The sequence below is a fragment of the Tamandua tetradactyla genome, chromosome 5 (assembly GCF_023851605.1).
Source record: "Tamandua tetradactyla isolate mTamTet1 chromosome 5, mTamTet1.pri, whole genome shotgun sequence".
In the NCBI taxonomy this organism is placed as follows: domain Eukaryota; kingdom Metazoa; phylum Chordata; class Mammalia; order Pilosa; family Myrmecophagidae; genus Tamandua; species Tamandua tetradactyla.
The window spans coordinates 150,502,271-150,520,597 of record NC_135331.1 but is presented as its reverse complement, the minus strand read 5'-3'; the positions used below and the strand labels follow the sequence as shown (position 1 = coordinate 150,520,597).

General features: G+C 31.7%; 1 protein-coding gene across 1 annotated transcript in view; it reads left to right on the top strand.

Annotated features, from left to right (window-relative positions):
- The window catches only part of EPHA7 (EPH receptor A7), a 182,835-nt gene that overhangs the window by 142,898 nt on the left and 21,610 nt on the right, over positions 1–18,327 (top strand). Inside the window, 7 exon segments of the mRNA XM_077162427.1 lie at positions 5,076–5,092; positions 5,095–5,202; positions 7,922–8,090; positions 13,213–13,256; positions 13,258–13,322; positions 13,984–14,038; position 14,101. Coding sequence (XP_077018542.1) covers positions 5,076–5,092; positions 5,095–5,202; positions 7,922–8,090; positions 13,213–13,256; positions 13,258–13,322; positions 13,984–14,038; position 14,101 — 459 coding nt within the window.

The following is an 18,327-nucleotide window of genomic DNA, read 5'->3' as shown; positions in this document are numbered from 1 at the left end:
ATTATGAAATTTTGTTTGTTTTAGACACAGATCGGGCTTTTCTCTAACCAAATATAATATGATAGAATCTATGGCAAATAGATTTTCCGAAATTCCTGCAGACTCAATTGCTGTTGGCCTCTGTGCTTCTCATTAGCTAAAACTTTATATTCATTGCTTATATTATTACTGATCACTTTTAAACAGCCAGGAAATAAAATCACAATCACAGCAGAGTTTTTTGGTTTTGTTTTTTTTTTGGCATGGGCAGGCTTCAGGAATCGGACCCAGGTCTCCGGCATGGCAGGCAAGAACTCTGCCACTAAGCCACTGTTGCCCACCCCACAGCTTAGTTTTTTGATACATATTTCCACGTATTATAGAAATGGAAGTGATATGTTTCATGATATTTTCCTGGACCACTTATATTTATGGCATAGTTTTTTGTATGTATACATTGAATAAATGTGTTTATGCTTTTAATATGTTAGTCCTGCAGTACAAAAATGAAATACATGTGAAGAAGAGTTAACACTTATATATTATAAAATATTAAGTACATAAAGTATGCACGTTTGTTATTTTCGAGATTGGTATGTAATGAAAGTGTTCAGTAAAATAATAGTATTATATTTTTGTCAGACTTGCATTTGACTGTGTTCTAAAGGTGTTTTCATTTTCACTTTTTTATTTCGCTAATATAAATCTAGCAATTGTCAATAGATTTAACAACTTGAGGTACGTAATAAAGGTCATTTCATGCTTGTTGACCCATCTTATTCACTGTGTAGTTTAGAAATGCAGATTTGTTTTTCCACTACACCATTCTTTGTTGAAATTCAGTGAGAACATTTACACATAGGGAAACATGATTGATATAAATAATCATTTTAAAAATCTTAAACACATGTGCTTAAAATTCTACGGTACACACACAAAAACATTTCTTCCAAATGAATATTGGAGATTTTTTTTTCTTGTAAAACATTTTGGAGGGGGTTTATTTAATATCAAAATTCCTTGACTCCATGCTATTTCAACATAAAGTTTGTTTTATCACATTATTAAACAGTCATATCATTTTTCTTTTTCCATGGAGGCTTTGGAGAAAATTTACTTCCAAGTTAATTCTAGTTGTCGACAAAATTTAGTTCCTCTGCACTTACAGGGCTGAGGTCTCTGTTTCTTTGTCTCTGTCAGCTATGAGCTTGGCCGATCTTTAATCTAAAGGCTGCCCCTATTCCTTTTCATGTGTTCCACGTGGCCCCCTGAAACAGTGGTCGGCCAGTTCTGTTCATACTTTAAATCTCTTGACTTACTCTTCTGCCACATCTCTCCGATCATGGCTGGAGAAATTTCTCTGCTTTTACGGGCTCATGTGATTAGATTGGGCTCACCAGGATAATCCATGATAATCTCCCTATTTTAAGGTCTGCAACATTAATTATATCTGCGAAGTTTCTTTTGCCTGGTAATGATACATTTTCACATGTTCCAGGAATTATAGTACAGACATCTTTTGAGAGGGAAGCTATTCTGCTTACTTTATGCACTGTGTTTTGAAATTGTCTTTTTCCTGCTTCATGCTATAAAAATTTCCCACACATAAAGGAAAGCTTAGCTTTCTCATGGAAAAAAAAAGTGGAGATCTTTTGAATATATTCTCTACTGTAATTTAAATATATCTTTTGTTCATAGATTTTAATTGGAAATTGATTTTTTAAAACCAAAGCTCATAATTGCTTAAAGTCTAAAAACTCTGGAAAATGCTGTTTGGTTCAGGTGTGTACATAAACTCATCACCTTGTCCCTAATTATTTTTTAATTCAAAACTTCATATTAGAAAATCTAGTCCAGAAATTTACCTTTATAACTGTGATTAGACTCTTGCTTTCCTTTTTCATTAACTTTATCAATTTTGTTTTATAATGCTGAGATTTACCACCATCGAACTACAAAAAAATAATTTTCTGAAAACTCTAAGACCATCTTTCCCTTCCATTTGTTCAGATTCCAAATATGATTAATAATGTGCTTCCTGATATGCTCTGTTTCCTATTGTATTTGTTATATCTTATATCCCCAATGAGTCTGGAAGACATTTAAGAGCAAAGAACGTTCCATCTGTTTCTTCACTTGGAATTTAATTTTTATATTTGATTATTTCTAGAAACCTGTGAGAAATAATCAATGGTTTATTAGAAACCCAAATAAAAATTCTTATTAAAAAGATCCTCTATATGAAGTATTGTTTTCCTTCATCTTCTAATCAGGTAACTTATTATTGTTGGTTTTTATTCATTAGCTTTACATCAATTCCAATTATGATATACTTTATTTCATTTTGATATTCATGAAAATTATAATTTAAATGTTATAATAGTCCATTGTTTCTTTCTTTATATACATAATTTCCTTGTATACATTTCCTTTTAAAAAATGAATTTTAGATTCCACTAATGGAATATTTTGATGTGAGAGTGAGGTCATTCTTAGAGAAATTGTTGCAATGTGATTTATCTAGAAAATAAAATATATTAACCATAAAAATATTGTGTTTCAAGAATAGGATGTATTCTGATACTTTGATTTCACTTTTCTGTATAATTTGATCTGAAAATTATTACCATGTTAAAATCTGACTAGTTTTAGAGTTGTTTTGTTTATAAGCTGTATATCCTGTGAATTGTATATCCTTATGCCTAAGATATTGAAAGTTGGGGAAAATATAATCCCTTTTTCTGTGCAAAAACATTGTATTTGAAGTCATAATACAGGGAAGGATTTTTCCTATTATACAGTTTATCTCTTTCAAGTGCCATGTGCTAGTACTTCTGTCTCTGAGCCTCTTAAATGTGTGATGATATAGTATCAGCAAGCAATAAAGAAGAAAAAAAAATTCATAGAGGAAATCAGGAGTATGATTACAGTTAGGCTGCTAGTGCAAAAGAGAGAAAAGAGGTTGTAGCATATTGCATTGCTAGTACTATGATGTGGGTTTTGAAATACTAAAATTTCAGATGCAGTTTTAGGCACATTTATTTCCAGTTCCCACCTACAATAAAATTTTGTTAGAAAAAGTTCTTTTCCAGGAACTTTTATAAGGGTTGATTAGCAAATAATAAAAATAACTTTCGCATGTAAATTACAGAAATCGAGTCTCACTTTATAGTCAAACATTGCTGTGATAGATCAGAGACTAAATAAGGTATATTTATACCCCAAGACACCCCCAAACCTGCAGAATTCAATGTCTCCTGCCCCCTTCACCATCATATTTCAGGATAGAAGCTGAGTACAGTGTCTCACAGCTTGGAAATGAAATTCACATTAAGCTATGTATGTTCTTTGAAGAACACCTAGAGATTTACACATACTACCTCTCTAACCTATTTCCTGCTGATTCCAAATGACATAACTTGTAAACTCTGACCACAAACCAGCAGCCCTGCTGGGTTATTAGCATGTTGACCATTGCAAGATTCTTAACCATGTTGTATTTTATTTTTTTACTAAAGATAAAATACAAAGTTTTCTGAATGATTTTCTTCCTTTAAAGAAAATCAGACTATTGGAGATTAAATAGAATGTCACTTTACAATTAGTTGGGATTGATGTTTTCTAAGGCTATGGCCTGACAAAGCAGGCCTCTTGCTCACTGCAGTTTGCTGAGATTTGCTCGGCATGTTTTGGGTGGAGAATTGTATCATTTTAGAGTGAAGATTTTCTTCACTACATGTGCAGTCCTCAGGTTTCAAATGTTGTGGCAAAAACAAGATTTCTTATTAGCAATTTGCTCTATTGGAAATACATCAGAAACACATTTAGTCTGTAAGCACAGTTTATTGAGTCCATAAACTGCATCCTCTTCAAGGGAAAGTTGTCTCAATCTGCCCTAGTTACGCTTTTGTTAGTAATTTGAGAGGAAATGGGACTCGGGCATCTTCCATGTTCTTCCCTCAAAAATCAGCAACCCAGAAAGAAGTGAAAAATGTGCTTTTTAGACATTTATATGAGAAAATATTAAGAAGTAGAAGAAAGAAAATAAAGCCAAAGGGATAAACATCGGAAGCTTGCTTAAACGGCTCTGGCCCCGTATAATTGCTTTTCTGTCAGCAGGATTATTAACAATTTCGGACATCTGAAAATTAAATTAACAGCCTGAAAATATTTTACAGAATGAGATGGAGCATGATACATGAAACATAATGACCTCTCTGAAATTCAGCCAAGCCCGTGCAGCTACTCATTTAGACAGAGAGGACAACTAGTTAATCATCACCGAACAAATTAGACAGAGCAAATTAGTTTGCTACATTCCACAGTCTTAGCTACCAAAAAACCGTATGTGGCACCAATTAGACTGAAAGAACTCTAGGCATATTATTATCTACATGGAAAGAGAAAGCAAGATTGTAGCTTTGAATTGCTTCTAATAAAGATTGAATCCCAGGTTCCATAGGTAAAATTACATAGGTTTAACTACATAAATTAAATGTACAAGAGCCTGTACATGTATGTATGTGTATGAAAACACATATTTAAATAGCAACAGCTTTAGCATTTTCTTGCAACTTGACCTAATGACCTATAAAAAAGGTTTTCCAACATTAACTAGAATTCTTAGCGTACACACACAGAAGTGAATAAGGAAAGCAGAAAAGTGATCATTACCTATGTTTTTCTTACACCATAGCGAATTAATTTTTTCTTTTAAAAATACATGACCACTGTACGTGAAATAAATATTTGGACTTAGTTTATCATTGGAGATTAATCTGAAATCATATTTTCTACTTTAAATTAGCATTCACTTGCTTAATTGTCATTCTCAACCTCCATCATTTCCATTTTTCACTAACTTGAACAATGCTATCTTCTGCTGTTTGCACTTTAATTTAAATTTCTATTAAGGTTTATGAACAGTAATAAGGTCCTGTTTGAATATTCATTAGCTTCTGAATTGTGAGCTATGAAAAGGTGCTTTCTTTTACCTTAATGAAACTGGCACAGCATGGGACTGATCAGTTGTGACATTTGATTTGAGGCATCCAGTGAATTTCCTCATTGTTTATTGACACATCTTGTCCAAACAGCTCCCTCACAAGTGAGTATGGAGTAATGAAGGAGAGAGTGCTGCAGCGGAGTGTCGAGCTTTCCTGGCAGGAACCAGAACATCCCAATGGAGTCATCACTGAATATGAAATCAAGTATTACGAGAAAGTAAGTGCTAAAAGCAGCTGAAATGTACAATGATATGCTGTGTGTCTCGTGACATCCTACTGTACTGTAACTGTAGCCTAAAGTTGATCATTTGCCAACTGTTTGGAACTACTTTGAAACTCATAGTCAATTTTAGCCACTTTTAATAACCATCTTCTTGAATCTCTGGTTCATTGCTATAATGATTTCTGCATATTGGGTTTCTGTATTGCACAAATGAAAATATTCCACTTATATTACTTACTCAATTTTTATATCATAATAATTAGATGTAGAATATTTTCATAGCACAGAAAGTACAAAGCCCAACAGATATTTGAAAAATGTTTCTTTTCATGTCTGTTTAGCATCTTTATAATTTATGTACTTAAATTGCTTCAGTGATAATAAGGATGGTCTCAAATAACATAATTTGAAAAAATTAAGATTATTTTGTATAATAGATACGTGGTATTTTCCAGATTTCAGAATGAGCTGATTATAATTCCATTCATTTAAATTCACCTGAAATTTCATATATATTATAGTAATCATGTCCACCTTCATTATACCCCATCCCTCCATAAAAGTTAATGTCACTAAAACCTAAGTGCTTGCTCCTTTATCTCCTTATAATAATGCCTAAATTTTAGTAAATGGTGAAATAGCTGAATTGTATGTGTATTTATTTCTGTCCTATCTGGACAGTTAGGAAACTAAAAAATCCTGTTCACAAATTATTATCTGTGATCCATCTCAAAGATTCTATTCAAAACTTCAGCCATGGAACCTATGACTATTACTAGTAGTAATTACTACTAGTACTAGTAATAATCATAATAAATATGTGCTACTATTATTGACTTAACAGAACTACCTGCAGCACTATAATATACATAATCATTTCAACCATTTGAATGGAATTACAAAACAGGGGCCTATGCGTTTGGAAAAACTTGAGTTGAGCTGACTTGATTGAATATATTGAAATGCAGGGTGCACGGGTGGTTCAGTGGGAGAATCCTCACCTTCCATGTGTGGGACCCGGGTTTGATCCCCAGACCATGCACCTAAAAAAAATGAATAAATAAATAAATAAACTGAAATAATTATAATGCATTGCCAATAGATACAATTTTTTTTTCCTTTGAAGAAAAGGTTTAAAATAAGGTTAGTTTTAATGTCCAGATTAAGCTTAAAATATTTTTGCATGCTGTTTCCATTTTGGATTCATGCCTTCATGGCCAATGCTGCATTTTGCATACCTCTGACTATTATAATCTTTCCTGAATTTGTATCAGATTTCAAAAACAATTTAGTTCCCTTTCAAATAAAACACATTTAAAAAATATACAAAGCTTCTTATAGTGCAATAAAATACTTCACCAATCCTTGCTCTGGAATCAGTCAGTTCAAAAAGTGCTTTTCTATTTTGCATGATAGAAACAGAATGTATTTATATTCACTAAATTTACAGATGAGGCAATTTTTAAACTGTGGTGGTAGTATTGTATTATATTGTAATATATGCAATCATGTAGCCAATATCATTATATCATCTAGTATCAGTGATGCCTACTTCTTTTACTTGAGCTAGTATATATATTTATAGTATCGACTTTGTCATTTTTATAAATTTGTATAATGAAAATAATCACAGAGCAGTCTAAATTGGTTTAAGTATTCTTTTATGTAAACTTTTCAAAATATCAGTAATGAATGCAAACTAGACAACCAGGCTGATATTTTCATTTTTCAACGAATGATTTTATTTCTTGACACTTAGAATTATGCATAAGAATCTATAATAGAATGAATAAGACACTATCTAAATTTTTTTTTCCTAAATATTCTGAGTGTCACAATAATGAAACATTCAATTTCAATTCATTTCGGTATAGTTTTATGAAAAAAATTTATAGAATTTTATGATTGAACTTTCACATTTTTTTCATTCTTAAGCTTATCATATATAATGTATGTGAAATATGAGTACAGTGCTTGCAGGAAGTAAAAAGTACTTGATGATAAAAATGTAAGTTCTTTTCTTTTAACAAACTCTGTAAGCTTTGTTAACACAGTTGAAAAAGAAGGAAATTGAACCAACTGATTTTTAACTCACCATTAAAGCATAAATTATGGGATACTTTGCATTTTTATATTGATTGTTTTAATTAAAAATATTCCATTAAATATAATTTTGTAGAAGTGTTTTTATTCTGTGAAAAATGAATTATTTAATTAAAACAATTAAATTCATAATGAGCTACTGGCATTAACTAAACTTCTTAATTTAATAATTTTCTTAGTTTTTGGCTTGTTGCTTTTTGCCTGCTGACTAACATTCATTAAAAAATAAAATAAAAGAAATACATTGTGAAGTGAAGACTCCTACTAAATCATAGATTTTACGGGTATATCAATTTGGTCAATGAAGCATTTGATTATATGTATAACTAAATAGTTCTTGCCACTGTGTCCCTCTACCAAAAAACAAATGTTTAAAACATCGCAAATGTTTTAGCAAAATTATTTCCCTTTGAAATTTATAGCACAATGGCATGTGTTTTGAATGTACATTTTATTTTATCTTAGGAACAACTCAACATTGTGATATTCCACAGGGTACAATGTAGCCTTTATAAAAACAATGCAGCAAATTAAAATAAATTGCAAGAACTGGTTGTTAGATTACTTGGTTACAATCTAATTAAATATTCCCTGTAAATATTATTTCTAGGATCAAAGGGAACGGACCTACTCAACACTAAAAACCAAGTCCACTTCAGCCTCCATTAATAATCTGAAGCCAGGAACAGTGTATGTTTTCCAGATTCGGGCTTTTACTGCTGCTGGTTATGGAAATTACAGTCCCAGACTTGATGTTGCAACACTAGAGGAAGCTACAGGTAAAATGTTTGAAGGTAATTACCACCTTTGGTTTGGATTCCTACTCTGCTGTATTTTTTTCATTATATGAGTTGATGATTTGCATCAAAATAATTTCTACATATAAAGATATATGAATGCATAAATATGAGCTTTGTAAAAGTTATTCAGAATAATAATTATAATTGCTATTTTATTTACTATGTTAGAACCTTGTGATTTAAATTAGTTTCAATTTAAAATGTACCGGATTAACTACAAAAAATAAAAGGCTAAGTTAGAAACACAAGCAGTTGTTTTTCAAATTGCATGTTGGCATAGGCTGATTTTGTAGACCCCAAAAGATTTTACTATAATTGTATCAGTCACAGCTGCTCCTTCACAGAAACCCCCAAATGAAGCCAGACTGTACACAAGGTAGGGCAGGTGAAAGATGGTATGTGAGAACCTGGATTAATTTAAGCAGCTTGCACTATAGCAATGATTTCAAAAATCAGAACTCAGGAAGACGATCTTAGAACATATATTTATTTTAATATAATTTCTTCCTTCTTTTCTGTTGTGAAACATTTCAAACGTACTAGAGAATGCATTTAACCTATATATTAAATATAAAAAATAATTTGAGAATACCCCTGTGCCCTCCACTCTGTTTAATAATAGAGGATCACCCAAATCTTTGAAGCCCTTTTATCATTTTTTTAGTGTAATACAGTTTTATAATATACAGTGTATAAATATTACATTATATATATATATCATATGTGGGTATGTGTGTGTGACTGTATGTGGTCACACTCTGTGTACATAACATATCTTTTTTTTTTCATAATTTTTTTTTTTAACATGGGCAGGCATGCGGGAATCGAACCCAGGTCGTCTGGCATGGCAGGCAAGCATTCTTGCCTGCTGAGCCACCGTGGCCCACCCTACAAAATATATCTTGAGAGGCACATCTCAGTTTATTGTCAGAATGAGTTTATTATCAGATCCCCTGTGTCCCAGTGCGGGTTACTTTTCCCTTGGGCTGAAGTCTCAGGGTATGTTTCTGTATTTTGAAGCTTTTGATTTCAACTGATGTTATTGATCAGGCACAAGGTTCACCCAGCTTTTACTTCTTCATCTCCTTGCTAATCTAGTGTTCCCACAAAATTCTAAACAAGAAATTATTTAAAAAAGAGGCACTCAAAAACCAGTTTCAAAAAATATCATTTGGCTTTCTTTCATCAATTTTTAAGAGTTTTTGGAAGAACAAAATCAATACAAATTTGATGAGAGACGTATTTGAGCTTCATAAAAAAGAATTTTATAGATCTTTTAAAAGGTTGAGTAAATTGATAATTATCCTTTTCATTAACTAATGCTTGTTAAGTTTACTAACAATATTTTTGAACATACTTTGTAATATTTTTAAATTAAAAAGTAACTCCATATCACAAATGATAAAGTATACATTGAAATCAAATTGAAATATAAGACATTTACATAGAATTTTATTAACATAAGACATCAATTGAAAAATGTCACATAATTTGGTGTGATGAAATTAGTACCATTATTTATTATGTGAAACCAAAACTGAATTATCTTATTTCGGTGGCTCCAAAGCATTAAAATGTTATGAATTAAGATTTCAGCATTTAAACACCTGAGTAAGTATTTTGCTAAAATGTGTTCTGCTAGTTTCCAATTCAGTTATATTTCAGGATATCTTTGTGATTTCAAATACAATAAAGCATTTCAAACTACTGTGCTTTTTCCTAATGAATAGTTTAAACTTGAATTAGAAATATCAATTAGTTATCTCACATTTATCTGCATTCTTCTCAATCCAGCTTTTATGTTTGAAGCCCTCAAAATGAATTTATGCCTTTTCCTGACTTCATAAATTGAAAATATTGGATCAAATTATTATTTACTACATGTTGAAATTCAGAAATATTATTTCGTTATTTTAAAAATGAGATTACTAAATCTTAAAGAGATTAAGTTAAAATACTGGAATATGACTGATCACATATAATGAATGTTATAATGTTATAAAATTGATTTTGCATTAGAAAGAATTTGGTGATTTTTATCATCACCATATTCTCTCTCAAAGTAATATAAAGCTGGTGAATTAAGGGTCTGTATCTACTTTTCTTAGTATTGTTGTGTCAGTGCCTACAGTGAATGCATATAGAAGGCGAGGCACTCAGTAACAAGCAAAGAACGAATGCCTCAACATCATCAATGCAGAACAGATTATCAGTATCATTCCATATTAGTAGTCATAAACCTGGTTTCAAATCTTAGCTCTTCCACGTCCAGCTATGTGACTTTTTTATTATTTTATTATTTTTTTGGCATGGGCAGGCACCGGGAATGGAACCCAGGTTTCTGGCATGGCAAGCGAGATCTCTGCTTGCTGAGCCACCATGGCCCACCCTATGTGACTTTTTATGAACTACTTTTCTGTATCTCAGTTGCTAAGATAGCAGCACCCAATTTGTGGGACATTCTGAGGATTAAATAAGGTATTATAGGGAACTGAAAGTCTCAATAAGGATCAGCTCTTATTATTTATCATACCCATTCTCAAATACTGCTAAAAACCATTGAGGACCCCAAAGAAATTTTGTTTATTTGGATTATATCTGTTGATACCTATTTAGAAGTTAAAATCTAGAAAAAATTAAAACACAAGAACACACAAGCATACATTTCACTAATCAACAGAATAATGGCATCATCACTTGTCATGTAGCCTCTGGAAAACTCCATGGTGCACTCATGAGTGAATGAGAGTGAAAAAAGCAAATAACATCTTGGTATTACATGATAATAATTTTTACTTTGCAGATCCCCTGGAAAGCCTTGAGGACCCTCAGGGTTTCCTAGATTCCCCTTTAAGAACCACTGGTTTAGCACAAGTCACTGCTAAAAATTAGGGATGCAAGAGACACATAATGCAGTTGGAGCTCTCATTTTAAAGTTTTTTGAAAGAGAGACATGTACACAAATTCTTGCCATACATTTAAATTCTGGTAGAGTACACAGCCCAAGCGCTATGAGAGTGTCAGGAAACAGTGGTTTACTGGGCTGGAAAGTTGGGCAAGAGGAAAGATACTGCTGATAAGATAAGTTACTTGAACACTGATTGGAAGGAGACATTATTGAGATTATTCTATTGCACATCCTAAATCCCCATCTACTCAGAGTCAAATCTACAACTTTTATGAATTTTAAACTATGGTGGGATGATTATGGCATTACAAATAACTTTTAAAATATATTACCCATGAAACAGATGGAAATATTATCCATAAATGTTGACTGTGGAAAGATTAAAATGTGTTTCTCAATATCTCAAAAGGAATAGATGCTCAGAGATATTTTTGCATCTATCACAATTCTAATTATATAGAGATACACATAAACAAACATTTCTAAATTACAATTCATCATTTACCTGAGTTCAGTCTTCTCACTGAAGTTCTGTTTCTGAAGCCAAGGGAAGAACTGAGCCTAAGACAAGCAAAGAATTGGACCCATGGGACACACTGATTGAATAGAAATAATTTCTACCCATACGTGTATAATTTTTCCTGCCTCATGAACAGAACTGCTCCATTGTTTTTCTTCCAATAATATCTATGCAAACAGACATTTTAAAAAAACCTAAACCAAGCTAAACAAATAAAAATAGGTAAAAAGTCATCTTTTGTGGTATGAGGCTGTAATTCAGAAATTAAAGTGTATTTTAATTTTTGTTTTCTTTCTCTTCTAATTTTTAAATCTTTGTGTAGGTCCCTGAGGGAGCAAATCAGCAGGTGCTGAATTAGGGCATGCATATAATACCTTTGTTACTAAATATTAGAAACTATCTCTTAGACCAGAACTATTTTTACTATTTGGAATATTTTTAAACAAGAATCATCCTTTGTTAGCATATAGAAAATTAGAGAAACTTCTCAAGAGAGGCAGAAATAATAAAGAGAGAACAATCAGAAAGGAAATTCATGCTGCCTATTGTGGCAAGAAATCCTCTACCTATGTATAATTTACTACTCTAGAGACCTAATCCCATGCCAACACCAGGAAGGAGCAGTATTTTCCATCCTGCTTTAAACCAAAGATTGCAGTTGTTGATTGTTTCAGAAGTAAGAAAAATATGTCAGTTTGTCATTATATATTATATGATGTTTGCAACTCACTCATTTACTGGAATCTATATTTTCATTGCTTTACATGCCTTTGGTTACTTTATAAAGTCTATGTTGGTATTGAAAATATATTACTCTAGAGAATACATGATGACTCTAAATTACTCTGTAAGTTAAATGTCATTAATTTGGAAAAATGGAAGTGAGGAAGCCATATGGGTTTGAAAAAGAATCTGAATCAGAGGCTGCTTTAAATGGCAAGGAAACATTTACTTTTTCCCAAAATGAATCTGATAAAGGTCTGGTTGGGCTAACCTTAATGAGCAAAGAAGAATCACTTAGTACATGAAGTTTCTACAATTAGATAATGCTAAAATGTTTTTAAAAGTATTTCAGAAAGTTTACTCTTTTGTAAATAAGTTAGTTCCTCTGCAATCCTAACCTATCAAAAGTGTCTACTGCAGAATTTGTGGAAGTTAGCATAAATAATTCTACTTATTTTATTCCTGAATTATGATGGATTATAAAATCATGATGTTTTATTATGGTGTGATACTTTTTTTGGTTGAAAATATTACATAAAAAGCATTTCATGTAAATTAAGGTGCTTTGATTTGTCTTTGTGGTTCCTATTTAACATAACAGAAAAAAAAAGATGGAAGGATTGGGTACTTTACTGAGCAATAAATGGATTTAATAGCAGTTGCAGGTCAAAGATCTTTATCTCTTAATTCCTAACTAAATTTCTGACAACTATGCTGGGGCATAAGTATTTAATAAGGTTCTTTTATTCTGAGAAAAGTAAAATGAATGAAGTATTATCCATACCATGTCTTTAAAATGCACAGAATATAAAGTGCTTTAAGTTTACACATTACAGTATTTAAAATTAGAGGTGAATCAGATAGACATCTCTTGTTTATAAAGGTTTTGCCTAAACTCTCAGGTTCTTGTATGGTCTTGAGCATTTCTGAGCCTCTTTCCTCTGTTGCAGCTACAGCGGTCTCCAGTGAACAGGATCCTGTAATTATAATTGCCTGTGGTCACAGTGGCAGGGACCATCATTTTCGTGTTCATGGTCTTTGGCTTCATCATTGGAAGAAGGTAGAACACAAACCTCTATTCTAATCTCTGTCATCAAAAGTACTGAATTTCAGAATTATGTCAATGTATTACTTATTCATTTATTATGATAGAATTTTGAATAGTACATGCAGTGTTCTTTGTCTGATATTAAACGTTAAAGGTCAATAAATTGTCATTCACCCAGGGCCAAAATATAGCTTGATCACCACCCTTAGTTTAAGAATGAAATTGTAAATTCCAGTGGATGAATTTTTTTTTCAATGGATGAATTTTTTATGGCTTATTTTCAGAATTCAGCTTCGTTTTGTTTTCCTAATAAATATAGAAGACACCTGGCAAAAGATTTAGTTTCTTAAGTTATTAATATAGACTATATATAAATATATTAATATAAAATCTATATTAGTAGAAAAATTATAAGCAAATATTTGTTTATTGATACAACTAAATCCACACCCAAAAAAATCCTTTTCGTTTGTCTCAGAAAAACATTTTGTTTTGTGGACAATTTTTTATCAAGGGAATTGATTTTTATTAAATGAGTTAATAACTATTAACAGGAAGTTTTATTTAGGCTGTAGGTAGTATGATGTTAGATAACTAAGGTACATGGGGCTGCTTTTTAAATCCATGAAGTAAGATTGCCAATTGAGATTGTCACAAATGTGCTTTTACCCAGGCACTGTGGTTATAGCAAAGCTGACCAAGAAGGGGATGAAGAACTTACCTTCATTGTAAGTGTTTGGCTCTTCTTTAGTATTATCTACCCCAATAATTATAGAAATTTGGTTGTTAGTGTGGCATGAACAAATTCCTAATGCATCATGCTTGAAGTTAAATTATAGGCTTAAATGTTGCTTTAAACAGTTTGAATGGGATCTTTAGAATGAAAGTTATGTGATATGAATTAAATATATATACTGAGAAATGTAATCTTTCATAAGGAATTTTAATATAGCTGCAGGATATCAGGCTGCTTCTATGTCACAGTGTTTCCTTTTGGAAACTTTGCCCAAGTATTTCATATCATTTTAGTATCTATTAAATGTTGCATCTGCCCATATTTTAGGTAAGTAACATTATCTCAAGCTAGAAGGGCAGGCCCTTTGTTTAACCCAATAAATGAAGCTACCATTAATGAGTTAGAGAGCCTTTTTCTCTTTAGCTGCTATAAATTGTCTATTATGGGTTAATACCTCATAGGGCATAATTATTATAATCATGGGATTTAATCCTCATTTTTTCTTGTGCATTTGGGTTAAGTTCATTTTAGAAATTATATCCAGAAGAGAACTTAGGGACCTGAAGGAAAAAAAAATGCCCCTTTGCCTTAATCTCATTCTTGTTGCAAGGTGGATAGCAAGTGTAATATAGAGCTTTGTGAGTAATAGTTAACGTTAGTTTATGCAGACAAAATAAAAACCTAACAATCACATGATTTCAGTTAGGATCATTAACAGTAATCTTACATAAACCTATTATCCCCATTTTTAATATTTGGAAACAATTTTAATTTATACTTTTTCCAAATAGCCATGACCTTCACTAAATTTTTTGATGCATGGATAAATTTTCTGTAAATCTTTTATTGTCTTTTAAATCAAATTCTTATGTCCATATGTAGGGAGATGTTTTCATGTAACCTATACTAAAGTCACAAAGATATCTAAGCATCAATCAAGAATTTAGAATCCATTTTAGAATTTCCTAATGATTAAAAAAATCATGAAAGTATGTGATATAAAGAGACAAATTGTGTATGTATTAACATCATTCCTTAGTTTTTTCAGTGTATTTTTGTTTAATGAACCACAGTTGCTTTGACTTTAGTTTTCAAAAGAGAAATCATTTTAAATACATGTCCAAGTTGAGTAAGAATTTCTATAGAATCCCAGCCCTGAAGACAGGATGGCTATATGGGATACTATGAATTAAAGTAAAAGGTCTTCCCAGAGATGGCTTTTTCATAAAGCTCATGAAGTTTAAGCTTCAGAGGCTCTCAGTTGCACAGGCCTCTTCTAAGGCTCTGAGAGGGGCACTAGCAAATTTGAGTGGATATTATTTTTCTTAAACAGGGTATCCAAACTGTATAAAGTATAAGTCTTACAAAACTTGGATCCATCCCTGCTTATCACTATGAATATATGTGATTCTGCCACCCTCCTATGATAGTCTGATAGGCTCCCTATTTGTTGGAGCTTCCTTTTACTAAGTCAGTGTGGTTTTTCCTGTGACTAAGCCTCTGTAATAAGAGCACCATAGGCAGTTTACAGCTAGAGGATATTCAGAAAAGTGGAGGTTACATTCTTTTCTTACTTACCTGACAGGAAAGAATATTTCTAACTCTTTCTCAGATATGAGGAGAGAATCAAAACTTGAATGCCTCAATTTTCATATCTAGTGTTGTATGTATGTAGAATAGTAAAGTAAGACCATAGTTCCTGTAATCCTTGACCCTACCTATATGTGATAACTAGATAGCACAATTATTTAGTAGTATATATGTCACTTTTCTTTCCATTATTGAATATATCTGAGACATCCCTAAAATATCAAATACATCTTAGTTTATTTGCTTTTAACTTACAGGTTAATGCAGAAGGTAAATTGAAACATGGCTTACCCAAAACTTGTTGCATAGCCTTATGCTTAAGTTTCATCACTCAACTTTAATATTTTGATGCTGTTCACTTCACATTTGACATCCAATTTGTAATTAGAAAATATATACCTGCATGTATTACTTGCTAACATAGACATGATAATCTTACTATATATAAACAGTTCTCATCTCCAGAGCGAAATATCTATGGTGATTATAAGATATTAAACTTTCATGAGAAATGTAAATGAGATATTAAAACACACACAAAAAACCTCATACTCAATTTGGGATGAGCAAAAAAAACAAAATATTCAAAAATTATGTCAATATTTTCCTTACTTTAAAGCATCCAGGTTTTAAATCAATAATAAAAAAATAAAGTCTACTTACACCCCATATTGATAATTCTTTGATATTTTTGGATCATCATATTTGCAAGGATATATTTTCTTGTCATTTGGTGGGAACCAGGCATTTTATATTATTTTATGACCTATATATAAAGTATGTAAAGTACAGAGTTATCACCAGCTGTTTACAAGTTGATGTCCTTTTATTCCTTTAGTATACAATTTTCTTAGGTCTGCTAAGACACCAGATTGAATCTGTACAGGAACTTGAATATAACCATTTAACTAGCTTTTAGAACATATTATTTTAATAGAACATCCAGTTATTTGTATCAGGCTCCCTCAACTCTCCATGGCCTGAAGTACCACATTTAAAGATATAAACACAATGGAAGAGTTTAGTGAAGAAATTCCAATTTACATTTTGTCCCCTCCTACCATTTTTTCTAACAATGTCTTCAAGTCGAAGCTGTACTATATTTTATGTTTTTATGCCACAATAACTCTGATCTGTCCAAATGCTTTATGACAGCTTGAATAAAGAACCATCAGAGATCCATTTGAGATGCAAAAGATTACCTCCAATCTAGTTCCCTTATCACAAACCAAAACTAAAAAAAAGAAAAAAAGATGAAAGCAAGAAAGAGAAAAGGGAGAAGATGGCTCATTCTCCATCTACCTACCAATCTAGGAGGTTAACCTATTGTTTTCTTCCCTTCTCTCTTTTTCTCTTTCCCCCCTCTTTCCTATGTTCCTTCTTCTCTCTTTTCTCTTTCTATCCCCTCTCTCTTTTCTCCTTGTGTTTTTTTTTCATGTTCAGCTTTAGTAACAAATGAGCATCTGTCAGTTTTATAAACTGCAACAATAATTGTTTAAGACAATCAATTTTGGATAAACAATCAACTACAGCAGAATAAATCAAGATTTTTAAATCCCATTTTCCTTTATACATTCTACTTCTTTTTGTTTGTTATGTGTTTATTTTTAAAATATAATTTTAATTTGATGTGATGACATAAGCACAGTTAGGCTGCAGTGTTATACCTAAAGAAATATATTGTTCTCCAAATAGTAAGATTTAATGAAAAGATTGTTCAGTGGCTTTGTTAAAAACAATAAAGTTTTTTTTAAGGATATAGTGTAATTTTTTCATTGCATTAATATAACAAAATATATGCCTATCTTATCTTTGTCTTTAATCAAATGGTTAGATTTGGAATACATTATTGTAATTGAATTTTATTTAAAGTTGACATAGCATTATCTGTTACCTGCATGCTTCTGGGTGCATTTTAAGAAGATTTTAACTTTTGAGATGATTCTATGTTGTTTGAATTTTAAATACCTTTTGTGAGGCATATTGGCTACCTCCTTGTAGCAGTTAATATCTTCCAGAGCCTTATAACTGAAAGTTCGTATAAACCATTCCTCTTTCAAAGTACTGTCATATTTGGTTAGCAGATCCCAAGAATATTGTGAATTTTCTAACTTTCCTCTACACCCTGTACATCTGGCCTCTATTGCCCTTCAAGGTGAAGATGAAACTGTGTCTTTAGTATGTTTTCTCTTTGATTCTGTGATAGCAATCCCTAACACCTTATAATTTTATGTATATGTCAATGCTGGTTGGTCTTTAAAAAATAAATCAAAAGAATAAGTAACATGTATAAATGTTTTTAATATTGCTGCCAGTATAGTAGGCTACCTGTAAATGAAATGTCTTCTTTTCCCAGTGTATTAATTTGATTGATTGACTGATAGATTTACAAATGTGTTTCCAAGTCCATTATGAAACTCAATATGGCTTGAACCATGCCATGATAGCAGTGGATTTAATTAAAACTCCAGTAGGATTTAATTAAAACTCCAGTCTGATAAGAGGCATGTCAGAGAATTTTGTTAGGCGTCTTTTGTTGATTTACTGGACAAGAAATTCAGTTAGTAACCTCTGAGCTGGATCCCATGTTACCTATAGAAGCTTGCAGATAATACCTATGTGCCAGCACACTGAAGTAGTCTGTTAAAACTGCTGTGAATCAGGTGATGTGGAAGCAAGTTCACTGTTCCA